At 38.4% G+C, this 18,656-nt stretch overlaps 2 protein-coding genes and 1 pseudogene across 2 annotated transcripts in view; 1 reads left to right on the top strand and 2 right to left on the bottom strand.

Moving 5' to 3' along the window:
• The window catches only part of LOC119570610 (L-selectin-like), a 1,505-nt gene extending 1,197 nt beyond the window's left edge, over positions 1-308 (bottom strand). Inside the window, exon 1 of the mRNA XM_037918282.1 lies at positions 240-308. Coding sequence (XP_037774210.1) covers positions 240-308 — 69 coding nt within the window. The remainder of the gene's footprint in view (positions 1-239) is intronic.
• Positions 309-5,895: 5,587 nt separating this feature from the next.
• On the top strand, positions 5,896-6,369 carry LOC119570609 (the record flags this gene model as incomplete). Its single annotated transcript, XM_037918281.1, has 2 exons — positions 5,896-6,002; positions 6,097-6,369. Coding segments are annotated over 2 exons (261 nt in total), but the record flags the coding sequence as incomplete, so codon positions are not given.
• Positions 6,370-12,514: 6,145 nt separating this feature from the next.
• LOC119570607 lies at positions 12,515-17,819 on the bottom strand (annotated as a pseudogene).
• Between the last annotated feature and the right edge of the window lie 837 nt (positions 17,820-18,656).

The raw sequence follows: 18,656 nt of genomic DNA, 5'->3' as shown, positions 1-18,656 counted from the left end.
ACTTCACAAAATTCACAAAACACTACCGATTCCCCAGTACAGCCTTAGCCCAAAAACATTTGTTTAACAACATGAAAGAGTTCAGATACGTGATCTTCCCCAGCGCCCGGCCCCACTCACAATGCACGCTATGGCTACACATAAAGCTTTGATTTAAATGACATAAAAGATCTTTTCCAGGCGATTGAGGAGACAACGTGACAGCGCCGTCTCTATCTCCGTCCCGCCGGCCGTCTTACCATGCTCAGCGGACGAGCGAATGTGTCGACCGCAAGCAGAGCCGCCATTTTATATGCAGCTTTTGCCATTGCTTTGAGGAGAAGGTCACTCGTCTACGTGGGTTTTCTCCCCTTTGCCCTTCGCCCCATAGCAGTAGAAGCGTCTCGCTCGAAATGTGAACCTGGAATCTAGAGAAAAGTCATTGATGTGACTTTTCTCTTCGGACTTCGATGGCCACGGAAATCCTTTCTTTCTATTGCTGTTCCTGTAAAACATAATAATCTCTCTGTCTCAATACATACATATATATATACATATATGTATATATATATGCATATATGTATACATGCATACATAGATGTGTATAAATATATGATATATACAATATATATATATATATATATATATATATATATATATATTATATATCTACATATATAGTGTGTGTGTGTGCGTTTGTATGTCTATATATACCATATATATGTGTTTATATTTGTATATATGTATGTTTGTATTCATCATGTGTTATACAGTTATTACATAATAATTGAAATATATCAAAGGAATATTATATAGAGTACGATTTAGTTAAGTCTATGCTGAAATAGCCAATAGAATAGGTTTTCCAGGCGTTCGTAAATGCTTATATAATTGTTGTGGCTTTATTGTATATCTGTGAATATTTATATAATTATTTTTGTTAAAGTAAAATTAGTTAATTTGAAATGTAGTACTAATAGCCACAATGACGTAAAGAAAGTTGAGTTACTTTTATCTAGAATCTCTGCAGGCTGTTAGCGGATCATGACGGCCTGGGTTGGATATAAGGACTTGTACATGATTTTATAGGGCTTGTTCTTGCTTTGAATTTAGCTGCCATGCTTAGTCAGTACACCAACAGAGTAGTTGAGAACTTTAGTTTATTTTTTATATCATATGTATTGATATACAATCAACATTTATTCCATACGATATAGTTTAAGTGTGATCAAATGTGTATACATATATGTACATATGTGGATATGTAGACACACACACACATACACACATACATATATATATAGATATAGATATATATGTGTGTGTGTGTGTTTGTATATATATATATACACACACATGTATATATGCATATGTATATGTATTTATATATATATATTATATATATATAGATATTTATTATATATATATATATATTATATATTATGTATATGTCTTCCGCGGCAGTTCAAAATGCCTGCGCTCTGACTGCTGGCTGGCTAGAACCCGATTCACGGCGAAGTGCATAACACCTTGAGATGTGAACGCAGGTGTCGTAGGGGAAGTCGCCGCTGAGGCGCAAGTGTAGCGCTGAAACACGGTTGATTAGAAGGCGTCCCACAGCACAGGTGGTACTGCCAAATGACCTAAGGCCTGAGTTTCTGCAGCGCAATGAATGGCTCTTGAATAATATAAAATAATTATGTATGTACATATACATACATATATATACATATATTAATATATATATTCATTTATTTATACACACCACACACCATTATAATATATATATATATATATATATATATATATATATATACATATAAGTGTGTGTGTGTATATATATACATATACACGCATGTATATTTACATAATCATAAGGGACATTCGATGTCAGTAATTTAACTAACCAATGTATACGTATTATTAAGCTCTGTCAACGATGTATAATGAACTATTTCTAAAGACTAGAGGCAAGGGTTAGGCAAAATATAATATGTACTAGTTAAAAATATTTTAAGACTAATTTGCGCACAAATATGTACGCTGTCGTCAGAGGCACACTTTCAGCGACTGGCATACACGCTTTTTTCCATAGATGCATTTCTGTGTGTGTGCGTTGGTGTGACTGTGTATATATGTATAAATAAATAATAAGATATATATATATACCATATATATATATATATATAATTATATATATATATTATATGTGTGTGTGTTTGTGTGTGTTTGTGTGTGTGTGTTGTTGTCTGTGTTTGTGTGACTGTGTATATATGTATAGAAAATATATATATATATAGATATAGATAATATTTATGTGTGTGTGTGTAGCGATAAACTGTTATCAGGCTGCTGATTTTTAGATACGAGGAATGTAGCTTAGATAAGGCAAGGCTAGTGAAAAGAAATTATGTGGTTGTTTCGCTGAAATGTGGTAAGAATATGTAAATGTAGTGTTTAGGAATGATCACTATTATTGTGTTCCAGTTTTCATATGTGACATCTAACCTGCAGCGTGAATTAGGGTAGAAAAGTAACGATTAATATGAGTGGTGGCACTGACACTGAAGAGTCGTTGATATGAGTATAGAAAAAAAAAAGATAAATGAATAAATACAAATAAATATAATATTATTATATCAACAGAGTATTGTTCACCAGGGCTTGTCCGTGATGACAGAGGAACGTGCTAACTTTTTCTGACCTGTCATTAACCTTTTTTATCTTGAAAGACACACACACACCACACAGCACACACCACACACACACACACACACACACACACACCACACCACACACACACACCACACACACACACACACAGACGTAAGGAGAGTCAAGAGTGAATAATGATGAAGAGCAGATATTTCGAATAGATATTTATAAATGGTTTTCTTGGATTATGCGAATTTGGAAGGAGATAATAGTTATGATGTCATTAAATCTTATTTATAAAAAAAAACTTATCCGGTGTCAAAAGTATGTATGTTAAAGCAGTAAATATAAAAAAAGAGAAATGGAAAATTGTGTTGATCTGAAAGTAAGATTCCTCTGTCTAATCCTATTCCCTTCTATACCTTGAAAGAGAAAAAAGAGAGTGAGAGATTAGAAGATGGAAGACAATGGGAGGCCAAGGAGCAGGAAACTACAGAAGGAAGTTACCTAAGAGGTGCAAGGAAGTTCAGAGATCTTTCATTTATGAGGTCACGAACTTTCTCGCAAGGGCTACGAAGTTGGCATCTTTCGAAGGACTTTGGTTTCGACCGGTGATGCCCTTCCCTTCATCTCGGACCCTTGGGCAGGACAGAACCTTATAGTTCACAGCTAGTTACCACTGCACCACGGCGGCCGCCTTGTGAGGAAGTTCAAGAAGAAAAAGAAAAAAAAAGTCACAGCGAAGTTCCAGCGAAGAATGCTTTAGAAAAATCCAAGAAACTTCCACATGGACAGTTGAGAGGAAATTTCAAGTAACCTCTCCCAAATATACTTGAAACTTTCCTGAAATTTCGTGTTATATGGAATTCATGTTATATGGTAAAAAAAAGAGGAAGTTAACAGTTATGGCTCTCGTAAAGTGAGAATCAGTAACAGAATACATCAAAACGATTCTGAATTCCACGCAGCGAAGGTGAGCAGAGAAAATTGATAAGACATGAAAATGTGCAATATGACGAAACTGAAGGACACTGCGGTTTGCCTGACTTGTAATGTATGCTTTGGGATTTATATACACATATCCATATTGTGTGTGTAAGTGAATATATATTATAATAATATATATATATATATATATATATATAATAAATACATATATATGTATATATATTATGATATATATATATATATAATTATATATACAATATATGTCATATATATATATTATATATATATATATCTATATATATATATATACATATATATGTGTGTGTGTACATATATATATATATAAACATATATAACAGGCGTGCTGGCCGAAGGGCATTCGAGCAATGCCTGGTAGGCCGCTGGCTGGAGGGCTGAGTAGAAAAATAAAATATGCAAGTAAAAACAGATGAAAAATGGTAAATTGAAGGAACATACGATGCACGAAGACTAATATGAACGTGGAAAGCGCATTACCTGAGCAGTGAAGAGGACATATTAATAGCTGATGTGCCGAATGCGCACTCTTGTTTTAGATAAACATACATACGTATATATATATGTATACTTATATACATAGACACATGTATGTAGCGTATATAGACATCTCTCCCTCTCTATATATGTGTGCGTGTATAAACCTATGTTTATATATATTTATATACATACACGCGTATAAGAGCGAGAGAGGTACACCGTATTTGCATAAAAAGTATAGAGAGCAATAGAAAGAAGGGATTTCCATGACCATCGAAGTCCGTATGGAAAAGGCACTTCACTGTGTTTTCTCTAGATTTCATATACACATTTCCAGCGAGACTTCTACTGCTACGGAACGAAGGGCAAACGGAGAAAATCCACGTAGATGAGTGACCTTCTCTAAGCAAAGGCAAGAGCAAACGTTGCATATAAAAAGGCGGCTCTGCTTGCGGTCGACACATTCGCTCGTCTACTGAGCATGGTAAGGACGGGACGGAGATAGGGACGGCGCTGTCACGTTGTCTTCTCGGTTGCCTGGAAAAGATAATCTTTTATGTCATTTAAATCAAAGCTTTATGTAGCCATGGCGTGTATTGTGAGTGGGGAATCGATAGTGGTTTGTGAATTGAGTGTAAAGTGTGAAAAGACACTTGAAGACAAATTAGAAATTACTTATCTAATGTACATTACCCAGATGCGCCGTAAATCAGTTGTATGATAATTCACTGTGAGACTAGAGACTATCGTTCTAACTTATAGATTATTTACGTCATTCTGTAAGTGTATTGGCTTCTGATTTACAGATGAAGTTCTTACTGGTGTTGGCCTTGGCTGCTGTGGCTGCTGGGATCATTCCCTTGGCGGACACGGGCATTTTCATGGACATTTCCCTCCCGCCGGCAAGGGCACTTCCCTCCTGTCGGGCATGGCTTTAGGCCCAACGCGTTCAGCTTCCCACACGGAGTACATGGCTTCAGACCTCCGCCGTCCACCGCCCCGTGCGACCTGTGGCACCTGTGCGACCTGTGGTGCATCAGCCGTTCCCGTGGCCCCGTGAGTCCCCGGGCCCTTCTTGTGTGGCAGCATTTCGTCAAATGTGAATATTCAAGGATGATAAAAGTAATCTGCAGAACTAAATGCTGAATCAATTTTCTTTACCAGAATTTCATCTCAAATCAAATATAATAGACTAATGACAAAATATTTTCGCTTCAATTCCAGGTGCACCGAGGCCGAAGTGGACCTGTGGTGCCCCAGCCAGCTTCTTCGGGCGTCCCGGTGAGTGTCGAGGCCCCTGACGTTGCATTCAGGACTGCCTTCACATCTTGAAATAACTCGTATAATATATGCATGTAATGGCCAGGTCCTTCATCCAAATTTTTGGAGTAATCTTTGCTTTCATTTTGAGTTAAATCATTCCCGCTGTCGATATCGATTAAGGAAACCTCCCCTAACATCAAACATTCTTGCCCACCTACAACAATGCTTGTTCGGCCAACTTCAGGTGGACCAAAGGCTGGGCGACAGCGAGTACCACTTCTCGTGGCGACATGACGGCAGCAAACTTACACTTGGGATGGCGCCAACCAGTACTGCGGCAACCTTGGCTCCGGCTGGCAGGTATCAGCATCGAGACTCACCAGAGGACAGTCTCGTCAGAAAGGCGATTACAGAAGGTAATATTTCAAGCTCATCCTCTTTCTTGTGTTGCGCGATTCCCACCTTGAAGGGTCGAGTTCGAGTTCACAAAGCTATGAGTATACAACTTTGCTAAATACATACTTTTGTCTTCTTTTTAGATCAACTACATGGATTTGGACCTCAGGTCGTCTCAAGAATCACGGCTTCGCCTGGGCTTCAGGTGCTGAATTCGTGGGTCTCAACTGGTCTCACACCGGCGGGTAAGTGCCTCCTGGCTTTTCCTTTTATTCAGACCCACACAGAGCGTACACTTTTTTCGAAAACTCTTCTAACTCGTACCAATGTGATTACCAGGAATCATCGACCACAACCAGACAACCGAGAGGGGAACGAGGAATGTCTAGGGGTTCTCAACAACGTCTACGACGACGGCATCAAGTGGCACGACATCGCCTGCCACCACGACAAGGCCATCATCTGCGAGCGCAATGTCAGAGTCCACGGATGAACACAGATACACATACACAAACGCAGAGATGCACATACATCAATGTGTAGTGTATGTATTTATATATAGATATATGATAAGCCCAATACTAACTTATTCATAAACACTGTATGAACCTAGCTATTGTGTTTTATTGCCATTTTCCAATTACGAGAATTGGAAGAAAACCAACCAAAAGTAAGTATTCTAAATTGATTAGGCTATATTGATATCGTTTGAAATAAGTTTTGTGTACGAATGTGATCATAGAACTCTGCATGCATTCAGTTTTGTATTTGCGTATGCGTAGGCACTGGTCACGCATACACATACACCCATGCCATCACCCATACACCCCCTCTAACGGAAGCCGTCTTGCCGCGGTGGGGGGCCTTGAAGTCCCAATGATCTGGTGAGCCAGACCAGAGGGCTACCCTACTGGAGGGGTCACCAGTGAAGGATGAGACAAAATGGCTTCCTGGTGCACCAAGGCCTATGGAGAGGGGATGGTGCCCCACCCCTGGTTCATTCCATCTTGGACCAGGAGAACTCTCCCACGTGTGTTTGCCGTGCGTGGCATCCCGTATTACCAGGAACAGGAGTCCTGGAGCTAGCAACACCTCTTTGGTCCTCTATTCTGGTTAGACGGATGGCTTGATCAAAGCCCGGTCAAGTTCCATGACTGCTATCAGTACTGTAATAGTGGCTGCATATATTTCCTAATTACCCTGTGGCTGTTGGGAGATTTTGAGCCCGAACTATAGCTTTCCCTCGTTGGACTCCATAGTGGGTGGGGGGGGGGTGAGGAAATGAAGAATTCTAATTTGTATGATTACTACAATTTTATAAAGATCTAGCTCTCTCCCTGACGACCTACGTAATTCCCTCTGGAACATCACATGTTGTCACTCTGGAACCTTTCCAGCTTCCAAAGCGCAAGAATAGGAATCGCAGTGGATCCCGGAATCCCAACCAGGTAAAGAGAAAGTCCTCCTCAATCTATTAAGGAATCTTTCCTGGTAATATGAGAGTATTTCATATAGTAAGTACCTAGTAGTGAAGACCATTGATGGTGTATCAATCATGGATCTTGATATTTTTGAAGTACATCGGAAAATAGTTGAAGTATGTCACCGTGATCCTCGCATCACCCCACAGCGAGATATGCAACATTCCTGGGGCTCAAGTTTCATGTTTTCCTCACAAAACCCTCAATCAGTGTAAGGGAATTGTCTTTTCCCGAGACCTGATGAGTATTCTGAGGAGAAACTGTTAGAGGAACTAGAGAATTTTAATGTAATGGCAGTAAAACGTTTTAAGAAGAAAGTTGATGGTTTGGAACAGTCGACACCAGCTCTCCTTCTAACATTTAACACGTTAGTCCTTCCAGAATCAGTTAAGTTGGCATGGTACCACCTCAAAGTAAATCCACATGTGCCTAACCCTATGCAGTGCTTCCACTGCCAGGGTTATGGGCACAGAGCCGTTTTAAAGAAAATGGACAACCAAGAGTATGTGTAAAGTGTGGTACAACAGGTCATCAAGGAGATGACAACTGTCCAGGTCCAATATGCTACAAAGAAGCTCATGAAAATTTGAAAAAGAAGTATTGGTAATAGGAACAAGGAGAAAGTTAGTTTTCCAGAGGCAAAGCGACATGCCTGTGTGCTGTTTGCACAGCCAGGTAGGTCCCTTTGCTTCTGTTCTAGCCCATCCTCCTTCCCACCACCCTTGCCCTCCAGTGCTTCTTACACCACACCACTCTGCCACTTCCTTTAAACCTCAGTCCCGAATCACTGACACTGCCTCTGGTGAGTTGTTTCCACCAGAAGTGTGGAGTAGGAATGAGGGGTCTATTGAGGAAACTCCTCCTCCCAAAGTAAGGTCTTTGGAGCCATCAGTTAAAGCTCAGAGGCCTCAACGGTGACAGCTCCAGCTGCCACCACATCCCAGGGGCCTTCTCTGCTAGGCAGAATACCCTGAAGATAGGGCTCAGGTCCGTTCTTTGCCCAGGCAAAGAAATCCTGAGCCTGTCGAAAGAAGCCTGTGGAAACAACCCTTAAAAAGGTACGGCCCTTTGCCCAGGCAAAGGAATCCTGAGCCTGTTCAAAGACTCCTGCTCAGAGTGGGGTCTTTGGAGCCGCCAGAAGGGCTCCAGGGGCCTCAACAGTGACAGCTCCAGCTGCCACCACATCCACAGGAGCCTCCGCTGCTAGACAGAATGCCCCTGAATCGAAGGCTCAGGTCCATTCTTTGCCCAGCCAAGAATTCCTGAGCCTGTCGAAAGGAAGCCTGTGGAAACTAGGTCCACAGGTAAACAACCCTTAAAAAGGTACTCCCAGGATTCTGGAAAGGGACAGCCTAAAGCTGTGGGGCAAACCTTGACCACAGGTGCTGCCAAACACCTTATGAAGAAGTAATCTGAAGAACTGGATACCCTAATCCAATGGAACTGTCAGGGATTCATGCAAAATGGGAAGAACTGCAACATTTGATATCTTTGTGTAATCCAGTTTTGTGTATGTCTACAAGAGATTATGAAACTCGTCCCATTTTCCTGAGAGGATTTCAAGTTCAAGCCCATTATGGGAACAGCAGTAATGGTACGTCAGGATATTCCCTTCCAGGCCATCATCTGCAGACAACACTGCAGGTGAAGGCTGTGAAAATAGGTTTGACTCGACCTTACACTATTGCATCCATCTACCTTCCTCCACATAATCTCAACATAAATGATTTGGAAATCTGCTTGAAGCTAATATTTTCAATAAAATTTAATCATGCATATATTTATGCAATAACTTCATACACTTAGAGCATAATATTTATGCTTTGACTTTTATATATTTATTGTTATTTGTAAGATAATTATTGATAGATTTTAAAGTTTTAAATATTTTCATATTTCTATCTAAGAAGGTGTTTACCGCTAATGACCTTAGCCGTTGACGTGGCAGATAATCTTAAATAATCAATCAATCGAATCACCTTACACATACACAGCATGTATACACACGCACGCACACACATGCAGCACCAGTGTCTCCCAATGGCTAAATTGAATGTACAGACTTTGTCAGTTATCCATTTATGTCAAGTTTGGTTGATAATAGAAAAGATGACTGGAAAAACAATTGCAGAGTATTCCCCGATTCCAAGTAAATAATCTTGGCCTAAATCAAAGATAAAGAAAATGTTGTCAAGGGACTAATTGATAAGAAATTTTAGATGTTAATCTATTAACTTGCTTGACATCGACACAAAGAATCTGAAAGTGGCTCACAGCCATACAGTTACGAAACATGGAAATTGAGTTCGAGAAATATAAACTAGATTTGCAAGTTAAAGAAAATGAGAGAGTAGAGACTTTGAATTAAAGTTGGCTCAAATACAACGTTCAGCTGGTACACACATAATGTACTCATGATGTCTTAAAAGTAACCAAGTTTGTACTAGCATTTGATGAGGAAGATCCTCAAGAATTTTTCTTGCAATTTGAACGTGGCTAATACATTAAGTTGGACCAGACAATTTTTGACTCTTAGTTCAAACGTTGTCCTGAAGGGGAAGGAACGCACAATAGTAGGATTTTGATCTGGTTAAGTCCACAGTTTTAAAGCCATATCATTATCTGCTGAATGTTATAGACACAATTTTAGAAAGAACAAGAAAGGCGTGAACCCAGCTTATCTAGAGCATTCTCATTCCTCAAAGAAGTTATTTGAGAGATGGTTAACTGCAAATAGTGTAACTAATTATGAACTATTGAGTGTAACAATTTTGCTGGAGCATTTTTTCAGAGGCATTCCTCAGAAGTAAAGACCCAACCATTATCCACTGAACAAGGTGGTAAGTTTAGAGATTTTGGTCTAATTTTTATAAGTAAATACGATGTGAAGGATTTTAAATTTCATGGTGGCAATGCAGTTAGATTTAAAAGCTGCTACATTTGTAAAGAAGCTCGTCCACATAGTTGCTAATTGCCATAAAACTATTGTGTTGAAAAGTGCTTTACCGTTTTTAGAGAATGTTTTAATGGCTAGCATGTGTTGATAAGGGAGTTGGCGGAATAGTTAGTCCTTTGCAAGTTGTTTTTACAGTGAGAATGTTTGACGCGCCCTGTTTGAAGTAGCTGTGGCAGAGATTCCACTAGTTCCAGGCATACATTTCCCTTTGGGTAATGATATAGCAGGTAGAATTGTGGAACCTAATATTGTTTCAGATAAGCCCCTGAGTTTTGATCCTATACAAAAGGAGATGATGGAGACTCCAGGTTCATTCCCATCATTTGCTGTGACCAGGAGTAGGGCCAATGTGATGCATCCTTCGCATTTTTGATGAGTCATTGTCCCCGAATGATTAGGTGGCTCTCAGAGACGTGCGAGCAAAATATTAAGGATGAAAAGGATTGGAGTAATGTGGTGAATTTTAACGTTGTACCTATAACACGAATAAGAATCATGGAAGCACTAAAACCGGCCTGAGTATACGTCATCCATCAGTCGGCACATCATCAATTAATATGTCCTGTTCACTGATCAAGTAATGTGCGTTCCTCATTCGTTTCAGTGTATGACTTCAATTCACCCCGTGAGATATTTTCATCAGTTTTCATTTATATATTTTATTTACCTGCTCACCTTCAAGCTAACGGCCTACCAGTATGGGTCCAATGCCCTTCGGCACGTGCCTATTATACATATATATGTGTGTGTGTATAATGTATGTATGTGATTCTGTATATACATGTATATATCAATGTATATATATATATATATATATACATATATATATATATATATAATATATATATATATATATATATAATATACTTGTACACAAAACAGCTCATACACACACAGGTAATGTATATGTACATATATATATATATATATTATATATAATATATATATATTATACATATGTATGTACACATGTACATACACACATACACACACACTATCACAGCTAACCGCAGTGTCCGTGAACTTCGTCACTTTGCACATTTTCATAAATTTCATCCAATTTCTCTGCTCGCCTTCGCTGCAGAGAATTCAGAGTCGTACACACACACACACATCATACATATATATATATATATATATATATATATGTATATAATATATATATGTTATATATAATATATATGTATAATAATTATATGTATATATATATAATATATATATATATATATATATATATATATATATATATAATATGCACACAGGGTTGCGGTAAAGAACGCATATGGCAGGCGCTGAATTGTGCCTCTGACCACAGGTTTGTTATAACTAAGTTGTTTTTACAGTCAGAATGTTTGACGCGCCCTGTTGAAGTAGCTGTGACAGAGACTCTACCTGTGACAGGCATACATTTCCTTTTGGGTAATGATATAGCAGGTAGAATTGTGGAACCTAATGTTGTTTCAGATAAGCCTTGAGTTTTGATCCTATACAAAAGGAGATGATGGAGACAAGAAGACCAATGTGATGTGATGCATCCTTCGCATTTTTGATAAGTCATTGTCCCCAATGAAAGATTAGTTTATACTAAATATGTTAGTATAGATTAGTTATGGAATATTCTTAATTACTACAATATTTTACCTAACACCTTGCTTTTAGTTCTTCAGAATAGGTTTTATTATAGATCGTTGACAGAAATTTATGACATAAAAGTATGTCTTGCTTAGTTATGTTTTGATAGCGAATGTCACTTCTAATTATCTTAGTAAATCTGGAGTAAATATACTTTAAATTTCTGTCGTGTTAGATTAGTATACTCTTCTAGATTTTTGGTCAGTAGCAATACATCTAAGTGAACATTATCCAAGACTAAAATCACAACAATACATCCACATAGTCTGCAATAATGGGACGAAAAATATATAACTGAACATTTGTGTAGAAAAGCTGATCTAAACACTAAAGGACTGATTATTCCTAAACCTCATTCTATACTTTATATATATATATATATATATATATATATATATATATATATATGTATATATGTATGTGCGTGCGTGTGTACACGGTGTGTATGTGTATGCGTGAAGCGAGTGGGTGCGTGTCGCACACATACTCGTAATTCATTGGAATATGTCTAGTGACTAAGAATGGAGATGAAAATGTAAGTAAATATAAGGTTGAAAACTTCATTCAACGATATCAATATAATCAATTTAGAATACTTAGTTTTTGTTGTGTTTCTGGTAATTGGAAAATGGCAATAAAACATAATACTTAGATTCATATAGTTTTATAAATAAGTTTGTATTGGGCTTATCATATATCTATATATAAATACACACACTACACATTGATGTATGTGCATCTCCGTGTTTGTGCGTGTATTTGTGTTCATCCATGGACTCTGACTTTGCGCTCGCAGATGATGGCCTTGTCGTGGTGGCAGGCGATGTCGTGCCACTTGATGCCGTCGTCGTAGACGTTGTTGAGAACCCCAGGCAGTTCTCATTCCCCTCTCGGTTGTCTGGTTGTGGTCGATGATTCCTGGTGATCACATTGGTAAGTGAGAAGAGTTTTCGACAAAAAGTAGCCTCTTGGTGTTTGAGTAAAAGGAAAAAGCCAGGAGGCACTTACCCGCCGGTGTGAGACCAGTTGAGACCCACGAATTCTTCACCTGAAGCCCAGGCGAGCCATGGTTCTTGATTGACCTGAGGTCCAAATCCATGGTAGATGATCTAAAAAGATAAAAATGCACGTATTTAGCAAAGTTGCATACTCATAGCTTCGTGGATTCGAGTCTCGACCTTTGAAAGTTTGAGTGTGAATCCCACAAATATTACCTTCTGTAATCGCCTCTCTGACGAGACTGTCCTCTTGGCGAGTCTCGATGCTGATACCCTGCCAGCCGGAGCCAAGGTTGCCGCAGTACTGGTTGGCGCCATCCCACGTGTAGGTTTTGCTGCCGTCATGGCGCCACGAGAAGTGGTACTCGCTGTCGCCCAGCCTTTGGTCCACCTGAAGTCGTCCGAACCGCCATTGTGGTGGGTGAGAAAAGAATGGTTGGAGTTAGGGGAGATTTCCTTAATGGACATCGACAGCAGAATGATTTAACTCGATATGACAAAGAAAGATTGCTTCAAAGGTGAGAAGAAGCACCTCGCCATTACATGCATATGAATAAATTTACTACATATATATATGTTATATTTACATGCATATAAAAAATATACATACATGTATATGTATATGTATCAATATATGTATATACATGAGTCATTTCATGGTGTGAAAGCAGCTCTGAATGCAGCGTCAGGGACCTCGACACTTACCGGGACGCCCGAGGTAACTGACTGGGGCACCACAGGTCCACTTCGGCCTCGGTGCACCTGGAATTGAAGCGAAAATATTTTGTCATTAGTCTATTAGATTTGATTGGAGGGGATATACTGGCAAAGGAAATCGACTCAGGCAAGTGGGAACAATCTCACTCGTTATGACGAAAGATTTAGTTCTGCAGATTACTTTATCTCCTTGAATATTGTCATTTGCGAAATCCTGCCACACAAGAAGGGCCAGGGACTCACCGGGGCCCGCGGGAACCGGCTGATGCACCACAGGTCGCACAGGTGCCACAGGTCGCACGGGGCGGTGGACGGCGGCAGGTCTGAAGCCATGTACTCCGTGTGGGAAGCTGAACGCGTTGGGCCTAAATCCATGCCCGACAGAGGGAAGTGCCCTTGCCCGGCGGGAGGGAAATGTCCATGAAAATGCCCGTGTCCGCCAAGGGAATGATCCCCAGCAGCCGCAGCAGCCAAGGCCACAACAATAAGAACTTCATCTGTAAATCAAAGCAAATACCTTACAGAATGACGTAATAGTCAATAGAGTAATCATCTCCAATCACACACCCTACAGCACATTTACCTACATTACGTAACGTGTAATTCGCCCTCAACTGTGTTTTTCACACTTCACAAAAATTCACAAACCACTACCGATTCCCCAGTACAAGCCTTAGCCACAAAAACATTTCGTTTAAACATGAAAGAGTTCAGATACGTGATCTTCCCAGCGCCCCGCCCCACTCACAATACACGCTATGGCTACACTTAAAGCTTTGATTTAAATGACATAAAAGATCTTTTCCAGGCGATTGAGGAGACAACGTGACAGCGCCGTCTCTATCTCCGTCCCGCCGGCCGTCTTACCATACTCAGCGGACGAGCGAATGTGTCGACCGCAAGCAGAGCCGCCATTTTATATGCAGCTTTTGCCATTGCTTTGAGGAGAAGGTCACTCGTCGACGTGGATTTTCTCCCCTTTGCCCTTCCCTCCATGGCAGCAGAAGCGTCTCGCTGGAATGTGTACATGAAATCTAGAGAAAGTCATTGATGTAATTTTTCTCTTCTTTCTATTGCTGTTCCTGTAAAACATTAATATCTCTCTCTCAATACATACATATATACATACATATATTATATATATATATATATATATATTTATATATATATATATATATTTATATATATCTATATATCATATATATATATATATGAATAGACAAATATAAATAGTAATAAATGCAATATATGTATATCTACATATATATGTGTGTGTGTGTTTGTATGTCTATATATACCATATATATGTGTTTATATTTGTATATATGTATGTTTGTATTTATCATGTGTTATACAGTTATTACATAATTTGAAATATATCAAAGGAATGTTATATAGAGTATGATTTAGTTAAGTCTGTGCTGAATAGCCAATAAAATAGGTTTTCGTTCCTTTGCATTTGTAAATGCTTATATAATTGCTGTGGCTTTATAGTGTATATGTGAATAGTTACATAATTATTTTGGTTAAAGTAAAATTAATCTTTTGAAATGTATTATTAATAGCCAAAATGACGTAAAGAAAGTTGAGTTGGTTTTATCTAGAACCTCTGCAGGCTGTTAGCGGATCATGGCGGCCTGGGTTGGATATAAGGACTTGTGTATGATTTATAAGGCTTGCTCTTGCTTTGAATTTAGCTGCCATGCTTAGTCAGTACACCAACAGAATAGTTGAGAACCTTAGTTTATTTTTCATATATGTATTGATATACAATCAACATATATTCCATAAGATATAGTTTAATTGTGATAAAATGTGTATACATATATATACATATGTAGACACACACACACACACACACACACACACACACACACACACACACACACACACACACACACACACACACACACACACACACACACACACACACACACACACATATATGAATATAGTATATATAGATATAGATATAGATATATATATATGTGTGTGTGAGATTGTGTGTACACACACACACACATATATATACACACATATGTATTGCTACGCCAGTGGGTCTTTGTCTCTGTGCGAAACATGTATTAACATGAAAAGGATGACCTGGGCATGTGTTAACATGAAGGGACCTGGGCAAACATGACGCAGCTTGCTGTGAGGGGAGGAGCGAGGAACAAGCCAAGAGACGGGGTTGGGCACTGTTCCTGTGAAGACCTCGTGTGTGCCCTTGTGACCTGATAAACTTTGTGTTGCCCTGTTATAAGCTGTATCGTGCAGTGTGACATGCTGGTTTCCCCCCTGTATTGTGCCTATAGAAAAGTGTACGGGTAAATAACTTGTGGAAATAAAGGAAAGACTGTCATTTTGTGTTTATTTCGTGCCCTACCTCCCCACTTGGCGTTTTCCCTCCTGGTGTTCTGGGACACTGTGGTGCTCGGTGCCTCTTGGAGCTGTTCAGTGTTCACGACCCTGTGGATAGCACGCCGTCTGCCTAGCCTGCCTTGTGTTGGTGGCAGAGAGACGAGGCGGTCGGCGTAACAGTATATATGCATATTTATATATGTATTTTTATATATACGTATAAATATACATATATATGTACATATGTATATGTATTTATGTATATATATATATGTCTGGTGCGATGGTCCAGTGGTTAAAGCTGCCTCTGGTCCTCGTAGTCCTGAGTTTCAATACCCTGCCGCGGCAGTTCAAAATGCCTGCGCTCTGACTGCTGGCTGGCTAGAACCCGATTTCACGGCGAGAGTGCATAACACCTTGAGATGTGAAACGCAGGTGTCGTAGGGGAAGTCGCCGCTGAGCGCAAGTGGTAGCGCGCTGAAACATGGTTGATTAGGAAGGGCATCCCATCAGGCAAAGGTGGTACTGCCAGATGACCTAAGGCCTGAGTTCTGCAGCGCAATGAATGGCTCTTGAATAATAATAAAATAATATATGTATGTATACATATACATACATATATATACATATATTATATATATATTCATTTATACACACACACACACACATACACGCACACACAACACACACACACACACACACACACACACACACACACACACACACATATATATATATATATAATATATAGATATATGTAATATATATATTTAATATATATGTATATATGTATATATATACGTATGTATATATATATATATATATATATATATATATATATATATATATATGTATATATATTTATATTTGTATATATATGCACGCATGTATATTTACAAAATCAACAGGGACATTCGATGTCAGTGATTTAACTAACCAAATGTATACGTTATTATTAAAGCTCTGTCAACAATATATAATGAAACCTATTTCTAAAGACCTAGAGGCAAGGGTTAGGCAAAATATAATATGTACTAGTTAAAAACATTTTATGACTAATTTGCGCTAAAATATGTAATCTGTCGTCAGAGGCACAATTTCAGCGACTGGCATAAACGCTGTTTTCCATAGATGCATTTCTGTGTGTATATATATACACACACACATATATAAATATATATATGTGTGTGTGTGTTTGTCTGTGTTTGTGTGACTGTGTATATATGTATAAATAAAATCATATATAGATAGATAGATATACAGATATATATTTATGTGTGTGTGTGTGTAGGCGATAACTGTTTTCAGGCTGCTGAGTTTATAGATACGAGGAATGTAGCTTAGATAAAGGCAGAGGCTACTGAAAGAGGAAATTATGTGGTTGTTCGTTGAAAAGTGGTAAGAATATGTAAATGTAGTGTGTAGGAATGAGACACTATTATTATGTTTAGTTTCATATGTGACTTCTAACCTGCAGCGTGAATTAGGGTAGGAGCGCCTTCGCTGCGGAATTAGTCGTACACACACACACACACACACACACACACACACACATATATATATAATATGCACACAGGGTGCGGTAAAGAGCGCAAATGGCAGGCGCTGAAATTGTCTCTGACGACAGGTTAGTTACACTAAATAGTTAGTCCCTCTTTGCAAGTTGTTTTTACTGTCAGAATGTTTGATGCGCCCTGTTGAAGTAGCTATGACAGAGACTCTACCAGTTCCAGGCATACATTTCCCTTTGGGTAATGATATAGCAGGTAGAATTGTGGAACCTAATGTTGTTTCAGATAGGCTCTTGAGTTTTGATCCTTTACAAAAGGAGATGATGGAGACTCCAGGTTCATTCCCATTTGCTGTGACAAGGAGTAAGACCAATGGTGATGCATCCTTCGCATTTTTGATGATCATTGTCCCCGAATGAAAGATTAGTTTATACTAAATATGTTAGTATAGATTAGTTATGGAATATTCTTAATTACTACAAATATTTTACCTAACCCTTGCTTCTAGTTCTTCAGAAATAGGTTTTATTATAGATCGTTGACAGAAAATTTATGACATAAAAGTATGTCTTGCTTAGTTGTGTTATTGATAGCGAATGTCACTTCTAATTATCTTAGTAAATCTGGAGTAAATATACTTTAAATTTCTGTCGTGTTAGATTAGTATACTCTTCTAAATTTTGGTCAGTAGCAATACATCTAAGTGAACATTATCCAAGACTAAAATCACAAACAATACATCCACATAGTCTGCAAAAATGGGACGAAAAATATATAACTGAACATTTGTGTAGAAAAGCTGATCTAAACACTAAAGGACTGATTATTCCTAAACCTCATTCTATACTTTAAATTTTATATATATTATATATAATATATATATATATATTATATATGTATATATGTATGTGCGTGCGTGTGTACAGGCTTGTATGTGTATGCGTGAAGTGAGTGGGTGCGTGTCGCACACATACTCGTAATTCATTGGAATATGTCTAGTGACTAAGAATGGAGATGAAAATGTAAGTAAATATAAGGTTGAAAAACTTCATTTCAAACGATATCAATATAATCAATTTAGAATACTTAGTTTTTGTTGTCTTTCTGGTAATTGGAAAATGGCAATAAAACATAATACTTAGATTCATATAGTTTATAAATAAGTTTGTATTGGGCTTATCATACATCTATATATAAATACACACACTACACATTGATGTATGTGCATCTCCGTGTTTGTGCG

This window comes from Penaeus monodon, unplaced genomic scaffold, assembly GCF_015228065.2.
Source record: "Penaeus monodon isolate SGIC_2016 unplaced genomic scaffold, NSTDA_Pmon_1 PmonScaffold_3311, whole genome shotgun sequence".
Lineage (NCBI taxonomy): Eukaryota > Metazoa > Arthropoda > Malacostraca > Decapoda > Penaeidae > Penaeus > Penaeus monodon.
This window is presented reverse-complemented; position numbering and strand designations above follow the sequence as displayed.